Raw genomic sequence first — 20,076 nt, 5'->3', positions numbered from 1 at the left:
AATTCTATCTGTTCCTGGAGCCGAATTGTTACAAGAAAGGAGAGCAAGAGAGAATTCTACCATCGAAAACTCGGAATCAAGATCGCACCTATCTTGTGGTATATCTCGAACAATTTTTTGCACAGGAACGGAATCGGGACAAACTTTCCGTGCAAATTTAAAAATCCATCGATGTGAATATTCTTCGCTTTCATTCGATGAAGAGCGATTTCTCATGTTTCGAGCCACTTTCCATAATTTTTTCATTGACGTTTCTCGTGATAAACCTCCCACGAAAGTTCGCCAATAAGCACGCTTTTTCCCTTTGATCAAGTTTTTAAATTGATTTTCAAGGTCCAAATACGTTTGAAACTTCTCAATGGTTCCACGTTTTCGAAAAGCTTTAAATGCGTTCGATTTATCCTGATAAAGCTTGGAACATTGGCTATCCCACCATGGATTGGGAGGCCTTCGACGAATAGTGGAGCCTGGGATGGGTTTCGTTTGAGCGCGAACCGCGCTGTCATATATCAAACGAGAAATGAAGTTATACTCCTCCAATGGAGGCAAACCATCTCTGGAATTGATGGCTAGATCAATCGCGTCCGCATATTTTTTCCAGTCAATGTGTCTTGTGAGGTCATATGCCATGTTTATAGATTCAGAAGAATTCGACCCAATGGTGATGGAAATTTTGATTGGCAAGTGATCACTACCGTTGGGGTCCTGGATTACATTCCACTTGCAATCTAACGATAGTGAATTCGAGCAAAGCGAGAGGTCAAGAGCACTTGGGTTAGCAGGAGGTTTAGGTACACGTGTTGTTTCCCCAGTATTCAAAACGGTCATATTGAAGCTGTTACAAAGGTCATATATCAACGATGAACGATTGTCGTCGTACTGTTCCCCCCAGGCAGTTCCGTGAGAGTTGAAGTCTCCCAAGATCAATCGTGGCTCAGGAAGGAGTGAGCACATGTCAACAAGTTGCTTGCGGCTAACCGCAGCTCTCGGAGGCCAATACAAACTGACAATACAGAGGTCTTTGCCTCTGATGTTTGCATGACAAGCAACAGCTTCGATCCCTCCAATAGGTGGAAGTTCAATTCTAAAAAATGGGTGGCACTTATTAATCCCCAATAGTACCCCTCCGTATCTGTCATCGCGGTCCAAGCGTATTATATTAAAATCGTGGAAAGAGAGATCATTTTGAGAAGAGAGCCAGGTTTCGGACAGAGCAAAAACATCACAATTGAATTTATGAATTAGAAATTTGAAAGTATCCAATTTAGGGATAAGACTACGACAATTCCACTGTAAAACAGTGATATCTCCGACCTCTCTATTCAAATTAGACATCAAGAGAGATAATCATTGCAAGAAGGGGCCATGTTTGCATCAATTGCTGCAAAATTGTCTTTAACACTGGAAGCATTGAGATGACAATGGTTCTGATGGAGTCGGAAACGTTAAAACACGTGAAGATTTGATCCACAAGGTCAGTCAACTTTATAAATCCCGATTGGGAAGTTGAACTAGACGGAAAAACAGGGACAGTTGGGGTTTTTGATGTCCCCTCGAGTGCTGGGCCGTTCAAAGGTGAACCATTCCCACGGAAACCAGGAGGAACCTGATTTTGCTTGTCCGCTGCATTCGATTTTTTAGACATGCTAACAGGGGGTATAACCGGTGGGGCTTGTCTTTGAACTTTGGGAGTGGTCACATTTTTGCGCCGGGGATTCCCTTGGAAAATGAACGGTGTGCCCCCGTTAGCTGTGTCCGCTTCCATTTCGTCAACGGGCAACGTGGCGAAGACATTTTGAGTGTTGATTGATTGTTGTTGGGCAAGTGGAGAAGCGCCCTTTAAAATATCCGCAAAAGTGCGTTTTGAGCGTTCCTTCAAAGAGCGCTTCTGTTTCTCCCAGCGACTCTTGTAAGTTTCACAAGCTGAGAGCACGTGTGGGGATCCCCCGCAATATGGACACTTATGCTCAGTCGCACTGCAGGATTCCCCCACATGTTGCTCTCCGCAAGTTGCACAGCGCTCCTTGTTGGCACAATAATCTGAAGTGTGACCAACTGACTTGCATTTGTTGCAAGTCATGGGCTTTGGCACGAAGAGTCGCACAGGCAGTCTCAATTTGTCCACCATGACGTAGTCAGGGAGGGCCGAACCAGCAAAAGTTACTCGAAACGAGTCTGACGGCGTGAATTTCGTTTTTCCCTCTTCTTGGGATACTTTACCTAGTTGGCGACTGTCCAAAATTTTAACGCCCACCAAAGGGAGTCTTTTGAATTTACCAACTCCTTCTTTTATCAATTGGCACGTCAGACCCGTTTCAGTTACCACCCCAGAGATTTCTACGTCATGGGAGGGCACGTAGACACGATACTCTAGGGTGAACCTCTCGTCGATCACAATTGCATTTGCGTGTTTCCGATCACTCACGACAACACGCAGTTTGTTCGGCCTAACCTTAGAGATTTCGACCACGGAGGAATAAAATCTTGCCAGATCTTTCGAAACCTGAATGACATTAATAGATTTTCCTTTAGGTTTGGGCCGGAAAAAAACAACCCATGGACCAGCTCCAGGTGCATCGTCTGGATAGACCTTGACACGAGGAGAGGAAACAACTGAGGGGGAGGACGAGGTCGATTGTTGAGCGGGAGCGGGATCAGTAGGACTGGGAGGCAAGTTCGGGAGTTGAACGGAAGCGGGAGATGGAGGGGGCGAAGAGGAAAAGTTTGCCAATTTTCTTGAGGGGGGCTTGTGGACAATCTTCTTACTGTAGAACATACGCGCAATGGTTTTTTTCTAATTTCGGTACCTTTTTTTTCAATACTATTCATTTTTTATTATTATTCAAATTTAGGTGGAGACAAATACAACGATATAGAGACAACTCGCAACTGAGACAAGAACTGACCATCCGTTCTATTGTGATGATGAGTTATACGTACGAAAGAAAACCAGTGTTTTATAAACAGTATGTAAAGAAAGTTCATCGCCCCTCCCCCTAAAATTAACATTTTTTTTGTTTGTCTGGTGAAAATCAGGTTAATTTGAGATTTAGCACATTGCCATTAAATATACGGCGTTTAAGTCTTTTCCTGAAATTTTATGTGATGAATTATGAAAATGGGTAAACAATTACGCAAAAAAAGTTTATCCACTTCCAAACGGATACTACGATTTAAGTGTGTTTTACAAAGTTTTAGTGTGTATTCTGCAACATTCTCGAATGTAAACATTGTGTCTAGCCGTCATTTAGTGCTCTTGAAGTTTCCGATGATATTCAACCAAATCCAAATCGCTTTTTAAATCTGAAACTTCTATAACACCTTCAAAGCTTTTCAAAATTATGGTGTTGTGTGAAACTTGAAAATACTATAACATGGAAATGGCGCCAATTTTTGGCCAATATTCTGGATGCTATCAGCTGTTAGTAATTTCATTACGCTACCATTTGTTTGGATTTGACCTATAATTGAATTTCACGCAATCGTATCATCGCGTTTCTTTCTTAGCAATGATTATCAGCACTCGTAAAATTCACGAAACAATGCTCTGGTGGTATTCAGTCGCGCCTTCATTGTGTTGGTCACACACCCGTACGTGAAGCATAATTAATGAAACTTCTACCGCTCTCTCCGTGCCGCTTGCTCCTCTTTCGTCCTCCCCAACCATAGAACCTGATTCGTTTATCCACCGAAATTGAGCGTAAAAGGTTGTTGGGTGGAACACAGTCACACGTGTCTTTGTTGACCGATAAATTAGGTCATTTCCTTTCAAGTGGATATAGGTGCTATTTTTTTTGTTTCCTTCTAATCTAGTTCCAATCGATAGCAATCGAATGAACGCATTTCTGAGTTTTCCGGTGGGCATGTTTAAGTCGAAGAGCTCTATCAATGCGGGGTTATGATTGGAAAAGCATAATAGCGGTAAACGATGTAGGAATTTATGGATAAGAAGATACTGTTGAATCCATTTGTTTCCTTGTGCAAGCGTCTGCGATATACTTATTGAAATTAAAGCTCATTTCTGTCCATCAAGTTATCACAGTGTCGCATGCTGCTGACCTCGTAGTGGGCGGAAGAACGAGCGAGTTGTGTGATCTTATCTTGAGACAATCTTCAGCGTCGTCGGCTTTTAATTAGTGATGATATACGGCGGTTTTATTTGTTTCGAGACAATAAAACGATATACTTCCCTTTCGGAAGAGGGCGGAAAGCTGCTATGCTGTCATTCATGATGTTACGGTTCCTTTTGCCACGTTGTAATTTCTCTATCGAACTGCTATGATAGCTTTTCGTGTTTCGACGAACCTAAAGCACCAATTCACAGCCAATTGTACAACGACATACCTTGCCACACGCAAATCGATCATTTTCTTATCGTCCCGCCAGCTGATAACAATCGGTTCCAAATGTGTGAAGCACTCGTTTGACATTGGAATACGCCTGGGTCCCCAAGCCCACATTACCCCTGCATCGATTTGCCGTGGCGTGACGTGTGTTAGCCGCACGAAATGTCCATAATCTGTTTAGTAGCAGCGGATGTTTCAATAAATGCGAGACATGTATCATGAACAAACCAATAAAAGGCATTCAGGCTGGGCTGAGTCACTTACGGGAAGTTAACTGGTGAAAGGCGAATACATAAGTCGTTCTTAATTACCGCGTGTGACCGCGCAGATGCTCTGATCTGTCGTTGCCACCAGAGAGGTCAACTGCCATCATTTGGTTGAGATTTTGCAGCGTGGAGTTCTTTCGGATTTGTGCAGAATTTGTGTTCGAGTTTTGTGAGATTAAATAGTCAAACGACAAGATTGAACATAAGTTGTGGTGAAAACAAATACTTTAACAAATCCTAAACGGTGCATACTCGGATTGAATCGGGTTTTAAAAACTAAACAAAGTCTTCAATGCTATGCAGAAAATTGAATTTCTTTTGACTACATCTTTTGTTCGTAGTTCAATCAATAATTCAAAATGAATACATGAAATTGGCCGAATTTCAATTCTAGCTCTGAACAAAATTTCGTTCTACACATTTATTTCATTGACTTTTCCAATGACGTACATGCAATTGCGTTATCTTTTCGTCGCAATATGTCGGCGAGATAAGATAAAAATGAGAATTCGGGAAAATTATCTGAATGGAACTTTTTTCGTGGTTTTGCTTTCATGTGGTTGTTGTTATGTATTCGAATACAATTGCGAGCTTTTCTTGGTTTTGATTCAATTTTCAAACTTCTTACGCTGTCTGAAACGTTCTCGAAGTGCGCTCCAAAAAGCAATTGATGTCGAAATGATCAAATATGAAACGCACAAACTGTTTTGTTTTTAATATGTTTTCGGTAGAGCATCTTCGCCATGAAAAATTCTACAAGCTCTATAAGTTCTACAAGTAAATTTTGACTCTCAGTAGCACTTTCCGTTGCAAAAAGTGTCTCGAGAAAACTTTCCTTAGATTCTCTTCCCACACTATGCAAAAAAAAAAAAAAGGATTCGTGCAACTTTAACAGAAGTGGCCAAAACGTCGCCCGCGTAGCTGTTACAGTGGCCCGCCTATCTGATTTGTACACGTTTTTTGAACTTATACGAGAGTTGTCGTATAAAGAGAGCAGTCGTGTTTCATGAAATTTTACCATAAAATGGAAAAATAATGTTTTGGTAGACCGTCGTCGATGTCTTAAAGAACAGGGTGTCCGCAGTGCTGCTCAGTTTGGTCATCCCTGATGTATGGACATGTAGAATGGTCTGGTGTAAAAACCTATTAATAAGGTACGATCTCAATATATTAGGTTGTGAAGAAAGAAATCAAAAAATCATTTTCTTCAGAATGCATTCTCAGAATATGCACAAAGCAAGTTCAGTGCAGAACATGCACTGGTGCGTAGAAACAAAGCAGAGTAGAAATATGAATTCAGATACCGTCCTTGCTCCAGATTTCAGTAAAACATAAATTTGTAAAGCATAAAGACGAATTTCATGCCAACATGTCGTAGGAGTTCTGCCATACAAATGAAACACAAATTGCGGCATAACTAATCAAGTAAATTAAGCCAAATTTGGTATGTGGAGGTTTTAGGGGGAACGAAATGTTTCTATGGTAGTTCGATATTCATCCCCCTCTCTCTAAGGGGGGCTACCATATAAGCAAAACACATATTTCTACATAACTCGAGAAATAATAGAGCAAATGGAACCAAAATAGAAATGTGAAAATTTGACAGTACCCATATTTCCTACAATTACATCGTGACAAGCGTTGTTAGTCCATTTGATGTTTGCGCTAATGAAATTGAAATTTTTGTTCGAAAGTGGAGATGGATTTTCAAGTGGAAAAACGCACTCCTATATCTTATAACTATATTAAAAAAAAAACGGATCGCCAAATGTGTTGTGTGATGTGTAAAAAATGTGTAAGCGCTAAGCTCGAGGAATGAATCGTCCGATTTGAGATGCCTCCTTTTTATTATATTTTCAGTATCAAACATGTATTCCATGTAACGGAGGAACATGTTATTTGCAAGTGATGCAAAATATTGAACGAGAGTTGTGTCTGATAATAATTTCATATTATTATGACGAGTTTTGGTAGAAGTACTAGGAAACTTATAGTAAAAGGAAATAGGAAAGAATTTAGAAGATCATTCAATGAACGGTTCTGCGATTGGACCCATGAACATTCGCTTAGTAAGAAAACGTGAATGTTTGAATGTATTGATAACAAAAAATCCATTTTGGGCGTGACGAAGTTTGCCGGGTCAGGTAGTTAAATATAAAAAATATATTTGGTAGTCTTCCCATTTCTATTCGAATCCAAAATAATCAGTTCGGGAAATTTTGTGAGCCACACTGATAAAAAATAGATGCCTTGGTAAGGGTTTTTGTCAATTTGAGTAGAACATGATACCAGGAGTTGTGTTTTTACCCCCTTTCAAAACGGCAGTGTGCTCCATCGGAGTGCTACCGCTGCACAGTGCACTGCGCCGAAAAGTATGCATATCGCGCTGGTGTGATCGATGTGCAGTAGAGTGCCAATGAAAATGTTCATCTCGAATTTTCAAAAGGAACTTGATTAAAAATGTTGATTCCCACGAAAAACTACCCTATGCAAAATATCAGCTCAATCGGACTTCATTTACTAGCGTCGCTCAGTGATCAAAGTTTGAGTTTTTTGAAAACCGAAAAATCGCCCAAGGGGGGAGTAAAGGAAATCGGGGTTTTCGAATTTTTTTTTTTGATGCCAAATGTCTTCAAATTGCATGAAACGCCGAGATCTACTGTCATCTCGAAAAATATTTTTTGAAAAAAATCTACACTCTGGGGCAAAATTTTAGTTTACTGAATATCGAAAAATGAGGGGGGAATAAAGGAAACGAGAATACAGAGCGACACTAGTAAATGAAGTCCGATTGAGCTGATATTTTGCATAGGGTAGTTTTTCGTGGGAATCAACATTTTTAATCAAGTTCGCTTTGAAAATTCGAGGATAACTTTTTTCCCATACATCCATTGGCACTCTAATGTCCAGTATCACCGAGATGTCGTTTTCTTTTCTCATTTCATTTGGGATTGTGCCAAAAAAAAAGTCCATACGACGTCAATGGGGATCGAACCAAGGCCGCAGTTGTTCAGCAAATACGTGATAATATTGCAGCTGATTATAAAATGAAGTTGGGAAGTGTTTTCTAAGAGTAAAAGGGAGCGCATGGAGGAGAACAATATCTTTTGTCTTTTATTTCGCTTGCTCGTATTAATCTTATATTGCTGACTATGTATTTTATACTAATGTCTACCAATATTTGTGAGTCATGACATTTTCTGTTATGTTATGTCTCATTTAATGTCATAAATCGGGATGACAAAACATGAGCTGAACATCAATTTTGGGTGTAGGAAATCGTTCTACCCATCTATCACAATGAATAAAATTTCTTGAATTTCTTTAGATAAACAATTGAATAATTGAGAAAAGTCAAGTTTTGTTTGTCCTGTGAATGATTGATTTTGGATTGTGCAAAAAATTGTTTAAAATAAGAATTAGCGGATACATTATATCTGTGCATTAATTTTTAATGGGAAAGATAAATAAATCTATATATATATAAATGGAGTGATGTCTGTCTGTCTGTCTGATTCTTATAGACTCGGAAACTACTGAACCGATCGACATGAAAATTGGTATGTAGGGTTTTTTGGGGCCGGGGAAGGTTTTCGTGATATTTTGAGACCCCCTCCTCTCTAAGGGGGGGCTGCCATACAAATGAAACACAAATTTCTGCATTACTCGAGAATTAATCAAGCAAATGAAACCAAATTTGGCATGTGGAGGTTTTAGGATGCAATAAATGTTTCTATGGTGATAAGATACTCCTTCCCCCTCTCTTAGAGGGGGCTGCCATACAAATGAAACACAATTTTTTGCATTACTCGAGAATTAATCAAGCAAATGAAACCAAATTTGGCATGTGGAGGTTTTAGGATGCAATAAATGTTTCTATGGTGTTAAGATACTCCTTCCCCTTCTCTTAGAGGGGGCTGCCGTACAAATGAAACACAAATTTTTGCATTACCCGAGAATTAAACAAGCAAATTAAACCAAATTAGGCATATGGAAACTTTAGGGTGCAATGAATGTTTCTATGGTGGTTAGATACCCCTCCCCCCTCTCTTAGGGGTGGCTGCCATACAAATAAAACACAAATTTCTGCTTTACTCGAGAATTAATCAAGTAAATGGGCGGGACGAAGTTTGCCGGGTTAGCTAGTAAATAAATAAAAAAATAAGAAGGTTCAATCCATTTTCCGGGCGTTTAAGCAAATCTCGATTTCCATTCGATTTCCATTCGAGAAAAAATATTCTTCTTTGAGGCAATGGAAACTGGGAATCTCCATCCATGTAACATTATAAGCATTCCCTAGACTATTTATCAGCTGGACCACGAATTTCGACAAGCGACTTTGGCAATTCAATGCTTCAGTACTTTTCATGCAATTACAGAGCAATTCCACGCCAAATCGACCAAAAAACAGCAATTTTTTTTGAAACTTGATACCTATGATGGAAGCTATAAAAAATCACAATTTTCATTATCAAATGACCAATTTAAAATACTACAGGGAAACTTCGATATAGCATACCCTCGTTATAACGTACTCTCGATATAACGTCACTCGTTATACGTGTACGTGTACGTTATACATTTTACCTCGATATAACGTACACATTTCCAAAGTGTAGAGGAAAAAAAAATTCAATATTTTTTTCCTGATAGAACAATGAATTATCTGTATTGTGATGCTAAAACAAGTTTTGTACCTTCAATCAATCCCGAAATACAGCTGGTTTTGTGATTCCGGATTCTAAATGAATCAAGCTTTAATCAATAGTACGAAGGGAAACATCATGAGAAAGGCTGGCTTCGTCTTCTGATTGAAGTTATTCATTAACTTTACTAAAGCAGCAACACAATAATGTATTATAGACTACGTTTGTGAGTTCTTTATTATGTTTCGATATAACGTACAATTCGATACAACGTACAATTTTGAAAGTGAAATGTACGTTATATCGAAGTTTACCTGTACTGATTTTTTAAAAAAGCGTATCAAATCATTGATCCTTCTTTCAAAAAACAGTAAGTCAAAATTCAAATGTGTGATTAAAATATCGTGTTTGACAAAGTTGATGGAAAATCAACTAACTGTTTAGAGAATATATGGTCGGGATTCTGCCAAAACGCACCAAGCGCCAATAACATTATTTTGTGATATTTCAATTTGAAGTTTGGGCTCCTACTGATTGACTGTGTCGGATCAAATCTATCATTTTACTGCTCACGTGCTACAAACAGGATGTCAAACATAATACAACATTTCATGCTGTAAGCACACACCGTCGTCAATTTCTGAATTAGAACCTTTAGAAATATGAAAAAAAAACAAAATTATGTTTCTGCTTGACACGCAAAACTTCGTTCTTTTTGCAGCCAGAGCGAACATGTTAACTATTAGCATAATATCATTACACAACATATTAGTATTTTGCAAAGGCTCTTGACTAATTTCATGAATGGTACATATATTGACTCACTTTTGCTGTTTATGACAAAATAATGTCTTGATAAATGATAATAAATTGATTTAAGAATACATTACACTTAGTTCACTGTGGTTGAACGAAATTTTGAAAATGCAGATCAGCGCTTCCACACTTCATTGCAACCCTTAGGCTGTCTTGCTCGCAAGATCTCGACGTCATCTGATCCCAGGAGCTGTCCGAAACAGAAAAATCTGTTAAAAATTCCGATCTGCCTTCTTCGGAGAAAACGATCACTATCGTTCGATGCCAAATTGCGGGTTTATGGTTCGCTTTGGTTGAATGTAATTTCGTTTTATTTACAGTCTGCTCTAAGAATTTTCCGTTTGGAGCTGTTGTCAATTGTCCGGATGGCATGGTCAGTTTATAGTCGATAGATTATAATTTTCTGCATCCAATGGTGTAAGTGACTCAATTTTGAAAAAAATGGCGCTTGGTTCGTTTTGGGAGAACCCCGACCATATATACTGTCAAAAAATCATACTCAAAAATTTAATTTAATATTGAAAACTGTTACATATCAAAACTCCTCCCAATCGGCATTTTTTTGTTTATTTTTATTGAAATAAAATTTAATTTAACGAAGTTTGACGTATAGTTGCCCCGTATCGGGCTCACCAAAATGAAAAAATGATTTTTCGAAAATTTATGTAATTTTAATACTTTGTGAAATAGCAACCAGTTAAGAAAAGTTACATAAACAATGGATTCTACATGTGATTCATCATGAGAAACTATATAAAACGTTTTATCCTAGGATCAACCGTTCTCGTGATATAATCAATTTCTTATAATGAAAATAATGTTAGTAAAATGACGGCTCCTCAGTCGCAGTCTTCAGCAGCAGTATGCATTTTCAAATATTTCACGAGCATGATTTTAATTATAATCAATTGGTTATACAATCAACTCTCCCTAACTCGATATCCAACGGGACCATCGAGATACATAACATTTTTCATAATTTTTATTATGTCATAAATTGTCATATATTAGGCTGTCAAAAAAGTCCTGCGGTATTTTTTTTAATTTTCATTTGTTCATAAAAATAATTACAATCATCTGTTTTAAGTCAAATATGCGCCGTTTTGTTCGATGACTTGTTCCCAACGAGATGCCAACTTCATAATACCCCTGTTATAGAAGCTCGCTTCCTTATTGGCAAAATGCTCGGATGGCCAATTTTCACAGGCCTCTTTTGTGGCTAACTTCTGACTACCTAGCTCGTTCGCCATGGACAAAAACAGATGGTAGTCACTTGGTGCAAGGTCCGGACTATACGGCGGATGCAAAAAAACCTCCCATCCGAGTTCCCGGAGCTTCTGGCGCGTCACAAAAGAAGTGTGTGGCCTGGCTTTGTCCTGATGGAAGACAATGCGGCCTCTGTTTATCAAAGATGGCTTCTTCTTCATAAGTGCTATCTTCAAACGGTCCAGTTGTTGGCAGTACAGGTCCGAATTGAGCGTTTGGCCATAGGGAAGCAGCTCATAATAGATTATTCCTTGACAATCCCACCAAACACACAGCAGAACCTTCCTGGCCGTTAATGAGGGCTTGGTCATCGTCTGAGCCGCATCAGCGGGCTTCGACCACGACCGTTTGCGCTTCACGTTGTCGTAAGTGACCCACTTTTCATCACCAGTCACCATCCGCTTCAGAAACGGGTCGATTTTGTTGCGATTCAGCAGCGATTCACATGCGTCGATACGGTCAAAGATGTTTTTTTGCGTCAACGTGTGTGGCACCCATACATCGAGCTTCTTTGTGAATCCAAGCTTCTTCAAATGGTTAATAACGGTTTGATGACCTATCCCCAGCTCTTGGCCGATGCTACGGCTGCTACTATGCCGGTCTTACTCGGCTAAAGGGTGTGTCACATCAAATTGCATCACGGAAAAAACGCTGTAGAAATTCGCCCAGTAGACCGATCCTTTTGGAAATTTTAGAAAGTAAAAAAAACTGTTAAGCAACTTTTGGAATTTTCTTTTTATTCATACTTCGAGCCCAAGCCCGTATGATCGCACCTTCCTCTTTACCCCGTCCATAAGGTTCTGTACAACGTCAGGTTGTAGTTTTTTTTGAACAGAAATCCATTTTCTCTTGAAGTCCGCCTCCGATTTGACAACCTTTGGGTTCTTCCGGAGGGTCTGCTTCATAATCGCCCAATATGTCTCTATTGGGCGAAGCTCCGGCGCGTTGGGCGGGTTCATTTCCTTTGGCACGAAGGTGACCCCGTTGGCTTCGTACCACTCCAACACGTCCTTTGAATAGTGGCACGAAGCGAGATCCGGCCAGAAGATGGTCGGGCCCTCGTGCTGCTTCAATAGTGGTAGTAAGCGCTTCTGTAGGCACTCCTTAAGGTAAACCTGCCCGTTTACCGTGCCGGTCATCACGAAGGGGGCGCTCCGCTTTCCGCAAGAGCAGATCGCTTGCCACACCATGTACTTTTTGGCAAACTTGGACAGTTTCTGCTTGCTTGCAGGATTAATTCACGACGCTCTTTTTCGTTCGACGACATTTTTCCAAATTTACGAAAAATTGACAGTGAAGGATGGCCAACGTGATCTATACACTCTTATCTGATTATGAGCGAAAGCTGAAGATATAATTCCTAAAAAATAAATTTCTACAGCGTTTTTTCCGTGATGCAATTTGATGTGACACACCCTTTAATTCAGCGATTTTGTCGCAATTTTCGACGACAGGCCTTCCGGAGCGTGGCGCATCTTCGACGACCTCTACACCAGAACGTAAACGTTGAAACCACCGTTGTGTGGTGGAAATGGAAACTGCATCGGGTCCATAAACTGCACAAATTTTATTGGCAGCTTCAGATGCATTTTTCCCTTAGTCATAGTAGTACTGTAAAATATGTCGGATTTTCTCTTTATTTTGCTCCATATTTGCGACACTATAACTCACGAACGACTTAACCAAACAAAACACTGTCAAGGACTATATTATAGCGCGCAAAAATACCTTTACCAACAAGCTATAGTATGACTCGATACAATTAATACAACTAGAACTACGCGCTTACAACGACACCTCGCGGAAATACCGCAGGACTTTTTCGACAGCCTAATATTAGGGTAAGTGTCCCAATTATGGTATGAATTAGAATTTTTTATTCATTCCCTTAAAGTGAAAAAACACCTTTCTCATATAAAACAAAATTTTTTTTCCAGAATCTATCAGGAGGTGATAGGCGTTTATATTTAACGAAAAAAATCCTTCTACGCATATGTTCGAATTTCAACGATGACAGAGATATAGAACTTTTTCTTTGTTTCGGACTCTGTTGGCTAAAACTGACTCTACATTGAAAAGTACGCTACGTAATCCGATTCTGTTGCTTTCTTTTAAAAGATGAAAAAATTTAGTACAGGATATAGTAGTGGAACATCTAAATTAGTGGATTAAAATAACATTTTGGAAGTGGAAAATTTAAAAGTTTTTTTTTTAAATTTGTAATTATTAATTTTATCCCTATTTTATCTATCAATTAAATTAAAGCTCTTCAACCCCTCTACAATTTGATGAAAATTCCTGATGAAAATTCAATCAAAATCTTCAAAAATCTCGATTTTTAGCCCACTGTACTTATAAAAGCCACTTAAATTTCACTTTAATGCTGAAAGGTTAATTTTTTTAATGAAACTATTCATATTTGAATTATAAAAAAAACTTTTTTTTCAAAACGTATATAATCGAGTCTCAAATTTTACATAATCAGATCATATATAATCGAGTTTGTATATAATCGAGTCCGACCTGCACGAGGAACTAGGTTAACAAAGAAAATATTGATTAAGTATGTTATTCAAACTAAATTGTAATGATCACGCAGAAACTGTTCAATCACAAAAAAATGGTTTATTTTGCACTAATCATTAAAAGACAATGAGCAATCGAAAGGTATTGTGCTGTCGACATCAACAAGCTCACGGCGCATTAATTATGCCAGCGGAATATCACACTCATTATTGAAAGAAAATTCGGCTTCCCGAAACAATTTTAAATAGTCTCAGATTTAACCTTATTGATTTTAGAGGGGGTGAAAGTATTTCAATTGCATCCAATACCGGTATATCTGAAGGGTCCTAGAGTGCATTAACATACAGTAAGAATGCTGAATAACATGAAGGTGAAAAGGACAAATATCCTCCTTTTCTTGCAATTGCAATTTAACTAATCGAACTAAGAAAGATATAAGTATGATACATTACCATAACTCATAATTCCAGAAATAATACTTTTCTATTCCCATTGGAAATTTTTCGTCAAATTGCATGATCCATTCCTCAAATTCCCCCCGTCCATGTTGGTTGTGCTTTAAAGTTGGGAATTCCCAGTTTCTGGCCAAATTCGCAAGCCATCTCCCGAAGGATAGAACCTGAGAGAGGTATATTATTCTCTCTGGCTTGATAAGACAAAAATTCATTGACCGCTCCAGCTTTTCGATTCCGACCAACCTTATATGCTTTTGGTCTAGATTCAATTTTACATTCCGATTCCATTCTTACTTTAGTTTGAATAGTGTTGATACCGTACTTTGTGCAATACTGAAATTATTTGCAGTTTCAGACCCCTTCCGACAATACTTTTCGAACTGCTCGATGACGCTCAAACGTTGAGCAATGGTTAGCGTTTTGATTGTTCGCTTGAAAGGTTTCTCGTGGTATTCCATACTTGAAAAGAAATTGTTTGATGACACGAACACTCCGTCTTCACTTTCAAGAGCAATTGAAATCATAGGTAATAACGCACAAAAACATGTTCGCGAAAATCAATCGAGTTAGGGAGGTGAAAATCCATGGAAAAATTAATCAAAACACATCGAGTAAGGGAGGCATCGGGTTAAGGAGAGAAGAATGCTTGTAAAATCAAAGGTGCCATGAAATCCATCGATATTCTGTAGGGAAAATGTCGAGATACAGAACATCGAGTTAGGGAGAGTTGACTGTATCTCGCAAACGGTTAGTCCATGGATAAAATGATCTGTATAGTTTTTCATGTTGAAGTGTATGTAGATTCTGTTTTTCATGTTACTTTTCTTTAATGGATACGATTTCCCAAGTATTGAAATTTCTAAATTTCCAAAAACTCATATCTCGATTTTGGTGAGTCCGACATGGCACCACTATACGTCAAACTAGTTAAATTTGGTGTATTTTCCAATAAAAAAATATAAAGAAAAATATCGAAAGGAGATATAAATGTTTTTAATATCAAACTCAATTTTTGAGTAAGATTATTGAACAGTGCATTCGAAATATTATTTTTTATAAATAGCTTATTAATTTCCAACAACTTTGTCGAACATGATATTTTAATCAGACATCTGGATTTTGAGTTGAGATTTTTGGAATACACCCTTTTAAAAAATTAGTCGTAATTTAAATTGATCATACGACAATGTAAATTATTATGGGGGTCTCCGTAGCCACATTGGTTACGCGTTCGCTTAGTAAGCGATCGATCGTGAGTTCAAAACTCAGGGCCCTCATTGACCATCTTTGTGTTGTTACAGAATAGCTACGTCCATGCAACAATCATCAGCGATGGAGATCGATCCACGGTCGAAATAAGATCGATTCATCCATACAACTGCTCTGCCCTGCAGACACATCGGGCTACTGTTCTATAAATAACTCAACAATGATCAATCAACTGTCTCCGCTGTCCGGTGGTCCAACTGGATAATGGAAGAACAGAAAGAATAACTCTTACGCCTAAATGGCTACTGTGTGAATGTACCATATGTAATGGTATAGAAGGAATACTGGCGAATGGCAACTGTGTAATGTGCTAATTATAGATATGATGACCATGTGACATGTACACGATTAAAATCCGGCTCTGTTACAGCTAAAATGCTAATAGAGCCTTAGTTTCCATCGTAAGCACCAAGTGTCAAAAAATCATAGAGGTTCGGATAAACGCCCAGCAGATTTGACGTGGATTTTTCCCTATAGTAGAAAAAATGCATCCAGTTAACAAGGAATCCAGTATTTTAAACGTAAAAACGTAAAAAAAGGAAATTTGATTTGATTCTCGTTTGGGTGTTTTACCTTTTTCATCTCTCAAACTATTTCAATCCATTAATGCAGCTTGAATTCGCTCTGCACATTTTTTCAGCGGTCAAAACTCTACATCGCACGTGCTTTCATTATCAGTTGGTTTCAGGGTAACATGTAGCGTACTTTTGAAAAACTAAGGCATCCATCTCTCATAGACCGCCGATCAACACATTTTCGACTCATCATCATTCAGTGTTTCAACGTACCGAGTTCGTCTTAAAATAAATAATCCACAAACATCTCCTTCTATTAGAAACACTTGTAACGCTTGTCGACGATCGAAACAATTCGGAAATTCTTCTGCATCTTCGTTAAAACAAAACGGGCGGTGTCTAGTGTTGTTGGTATTGTATTTGTGGGATGTGTAATTGTTTTTCGCATCTTTTTTCTTCCTCAGCATGACAGCTGATGACCCTACTCGGCATCATGCAGAGCGGCGCAAAGAACGCAATTTCAGTGTTCACATCGTGATATGAATAACTTTCCTATCTGATGCAGTTATCGCAATATTGCCCCAGCATCGAGATAGTGTTATCACCGTTTAAACGACGTATGCAAATGTTGCCTGTTCAACTGCCAGCTGTTAACAGAATTCCAAACGGAGAATATTCTAGCTTACCCCAACTTTTGGCGGTTCGGCCAAAAACCTGACCCGTTTCCTTGTCATATAGGATCTGGCCGAGCGTTTTCTTCTCAGGTTTCGTTGGGAACTCGTACGTTTTCACTATACGAGCATCTTTCTTCTTTTCTGGCATTTTGCGTTGATTTTTTTGTGTAACACTAGCACAAAACTACACTATCACAACAATTGCACTTTGAGGTTAACTTAAATAAAGTAAAGAACTACACGACAATCGTTTCACTTTGAGCTCACGATATGGCACTTTATTTTAATTTGCGGGATAATTGATGCCTTTTCCCCCCAATAAACCGGCTATTCTTTGTTGTATGTTTCGATTCTAAAATCCAGCGTTGTGTTTTTATGTTGTTGTAAAGGTTCCCGCCACGAATTATATTAAATTTCAGCTGGTTCGATTGCGCTCTCTTACGAACAGGTTTCCACTTTCCGACTTGACCAACCGGAGGAGAATTCACGCTGTTCGGTTACCGTTCACGCGCGTAGGCCATCGAAAACTGAATTGAAGCGAAAGAACGTTGCGCTGCCCGACTCAACCACAGATTGTGGACTTTTTTTTGTGTCTACTTTGCCGCCTCTGTTATTGCTGTTGTTGTTGCTGCTGCTGTTACTACCTCTCGACGCCGTCTACACTAGCTTGAGTTCATACTACATATCTCTAGTAGTGTGTACGCAGAGTGATACTAATAGGAACAGGTCAGAGTTGCCAGAAATTGCGATGTTTTCATTGCCCTGCAGTGCGATTTTAATCTTGTTTTGAACTGATAACGTATTCTGACATGAACATGAATGAATCATATTCGTTTGAGCAAAGACTAATCAGATCACTATCTAAAGTAATTAGTATTTCATTAATTTGTTAAAACGTGTTTTTTGAATCCATGTTTATGTCAAGTAAAGAATTCGTGTTTTATTAGCAGAACCGGTGACCTTCGTCTCGCCTACAATTGATTAGATTTAACACTAAACCTACCAACATTTCATATATACCTATTTCTACCGGTGGCGATCAAATGGTCGCTTTTCAAGATCTCAAAGATCTTTTTATTAAAAATCAAATTTTACTCTTTTTTTTACAAAAATTACTCTTTTCAAAAAATCATAATATTTGAGCAATTAGGCCGATTCAGATGATCAACATATTAAGTTAACGCCAATGAGCTAGTCTTTTCTCATTGGCTTCATTTGATATGTCGGTTATCTAAATCGGTCCAGTAGTTTAGAATTATGAATTATGTTATGAATTTTTGGAAAAAGTCATTTTTGGAAAAAGCGGAAAAATAATTTTTCAGCCCAGCTTTGAAAAATCATATCTCAAAAACAAACAAAGCAAATCTCTAATGTTTGGATGTATTATGTAAAAAACAAATACAATCAATGATTACGGCAACAAAATCTTTTTACAGATTTACTTTATTCAGAAAAGACCATCTAATTGGCTTTAATTTTATGTGTCGATCAGTACGGTACTGGAACGGTACAGTAGTTCAAAACTTATGAATTTTTGAAAAAATGCATTTTTTTGGAAAAAAATGATTTTTCGGACAACCCTAAATTAGAAAAGTGACCCCAACGAAAAATTAAAAAAAAAAGCTGGCGATAAGGAACAAAACTGCAAATTTTCACGAAAATCTGAGATCCAATATATGAGTTTGGCATGGAATGGCTGCATAAGCATATAGAGTAAAAAGAATGGTTTGTATGTATGCGAGCAGACATCTCTTTCTGTTTTCTTTTCTCATTTCATTTTGGGATTGTGCCAAAAAGAAGTCCATACGATGTCAATGGGGATCGAACCAAGACCGGCTGGAATGCAAATCTATTTTACACGACCACGCTATCCACATAGCTAATGATGCTTCAGCAGTTGCGTGATATATATTGCTAAATACGTGATGATATTGCACCCGATTATATAATGAAGTTGGAAAGTGTTTTCTAAGAGGAAAAAAGGAGCGCATGACGGAGAACAATATCTGTCTCGGACTGGGCCGTGTATGAGGCAAAGTATGCGGAAAGCTTATTTATCTTCTGTTTCGTTCGCTCGTATTAATCTTATATTGCTGTACCATGTATATTATACAAATGCTTACCAGTATTTGTGAGTCATGACATTTTCTGTTCTGTTATGTCTCATTTAATATCATAAATCGGGATGACAAAACATTAGCTAAAAATCAATTTTGGGTGTAGTAATCACATTTGAATTGAGTTTTTTCATTGTTCAAAATCTGTATTTTTTTCTCTTTTGATACATTAAATGGAAGCCCTGAAAAAAACCGTTTCCTGTATAAACTTGTATCCTTAACGGGTAACGGGTGACGGTTTAGATGAGATAACGTGGTAGAATCTTACACCACATTCTGTTTAAAAATGTACACAAAAATAGCATTAAAGCCATTACTATCCTTTTCTTCTGTTCATTCAATAATGCAGAAGAAGACAAGAAGTCATCATTTATCATTTTTAAACACAAGTCTAAGCAGTTAAGATCTACATAAATATAAGTCTAAGTCAAATAAATCTCTGATTACAGAAATATATCTATATATATATATATATATATATATATATATATATATATATATATATATATATATATATATAAATGGGTTTCTGTCTGTCTGTCTGATTCTTGTGGATTCGGAAACTACTGAACCGATCAACATAAAAATTGGTATGTAGGGGTTTTTGGGGCCGGGGAAGGTTTTCGTAATAGTTTGAGATCCCCTCTCTAAGGGGGCTGCCATACAAATGAAACACACATTTCTACATTACTCGGGAATTAATCAAGCAATTGAAACCAAATTAGGCATATTGAGGTTCTAGGGTGCAATAAATGTTTCTAGGATGGTTAGACTCTCCACCCCCCTCTTTTAAGGGGGGGCTGCCATACAAATGAAACACAAATGTCTGCATTACTCGAGAATTAATCAAGCAAATGAAACCAAAATAGGCATATGGAGGTTTTAGGGTGCAATAAATGTTTCTATGATGGTTAGACTCTCCACCCCCCTCTCCAAAGGAGGGCTGCCATACAAATGAAAGACAAATTTCTGCATTACTCGAGAATTTTTCAATCAAATGAAACTAAATTAGGCATATTGAGGTTTTAGGGTGCAATAAATGTTTTTATGATAGTTAGACTCTCCACTCCCTCTTTAAAGGGGGGCTGCCATACAAATGAAACACAAATTTCTGCATTACTCGAGAATTATTCAAGCAAATGAAACCAAATCAGGCATATTGAGTTTTTCGGGTACAATA

The 20,076-nt window shown here is 38.1% G+C and overlaps 1 protein-coding gene across 1 annotated transcript in view; it reads right to left on the bottom strand.

The window, feature by feature from the left end:
- Positions 1–17,398, bottom strand: part of LOC129777312 (sodium/potassium-transporting ATPase subunit beta-2-like) — a 50,570-nt gene extending 33,172 nt beyond the window's left edge. Inside the window, exon 1 of the mRNA XM_055783538.1 lies at positions 16,792–17,398. Coding sequence (XP_055639513.1) covers positions 16,792–16,927 — 136 coding nt within the window. The 5' untranslated portion in view covers positions 16,928–17,398. The remainder of the gene's footprint in view (positions 1–16,791) is intronic.
- Positions 17,399–20,076: the final 2,678 nt, after the last annotated feature.

The sequence above is a fragment of the Toxorhynchites rutilus genome, chromosome 3, assembly GCF_029784135.1.
Source record: "Toxorhynchites rutilus septentrionalis strain SRP chromosome 3, ASM2978413v1, whole genome shotgun sequence".
NCBI classification, from domain to species: Eukaryota; Metazoa; Arthropoda; class Insecta; order Diptera; family Culicidae; genus Toxorhynchites; species Toxorhynchites rutilus.
Note: the sequence above shows the minus strand (reverse complement) of the source record. Positions and strands in the feature narration are given on the sequence as shown.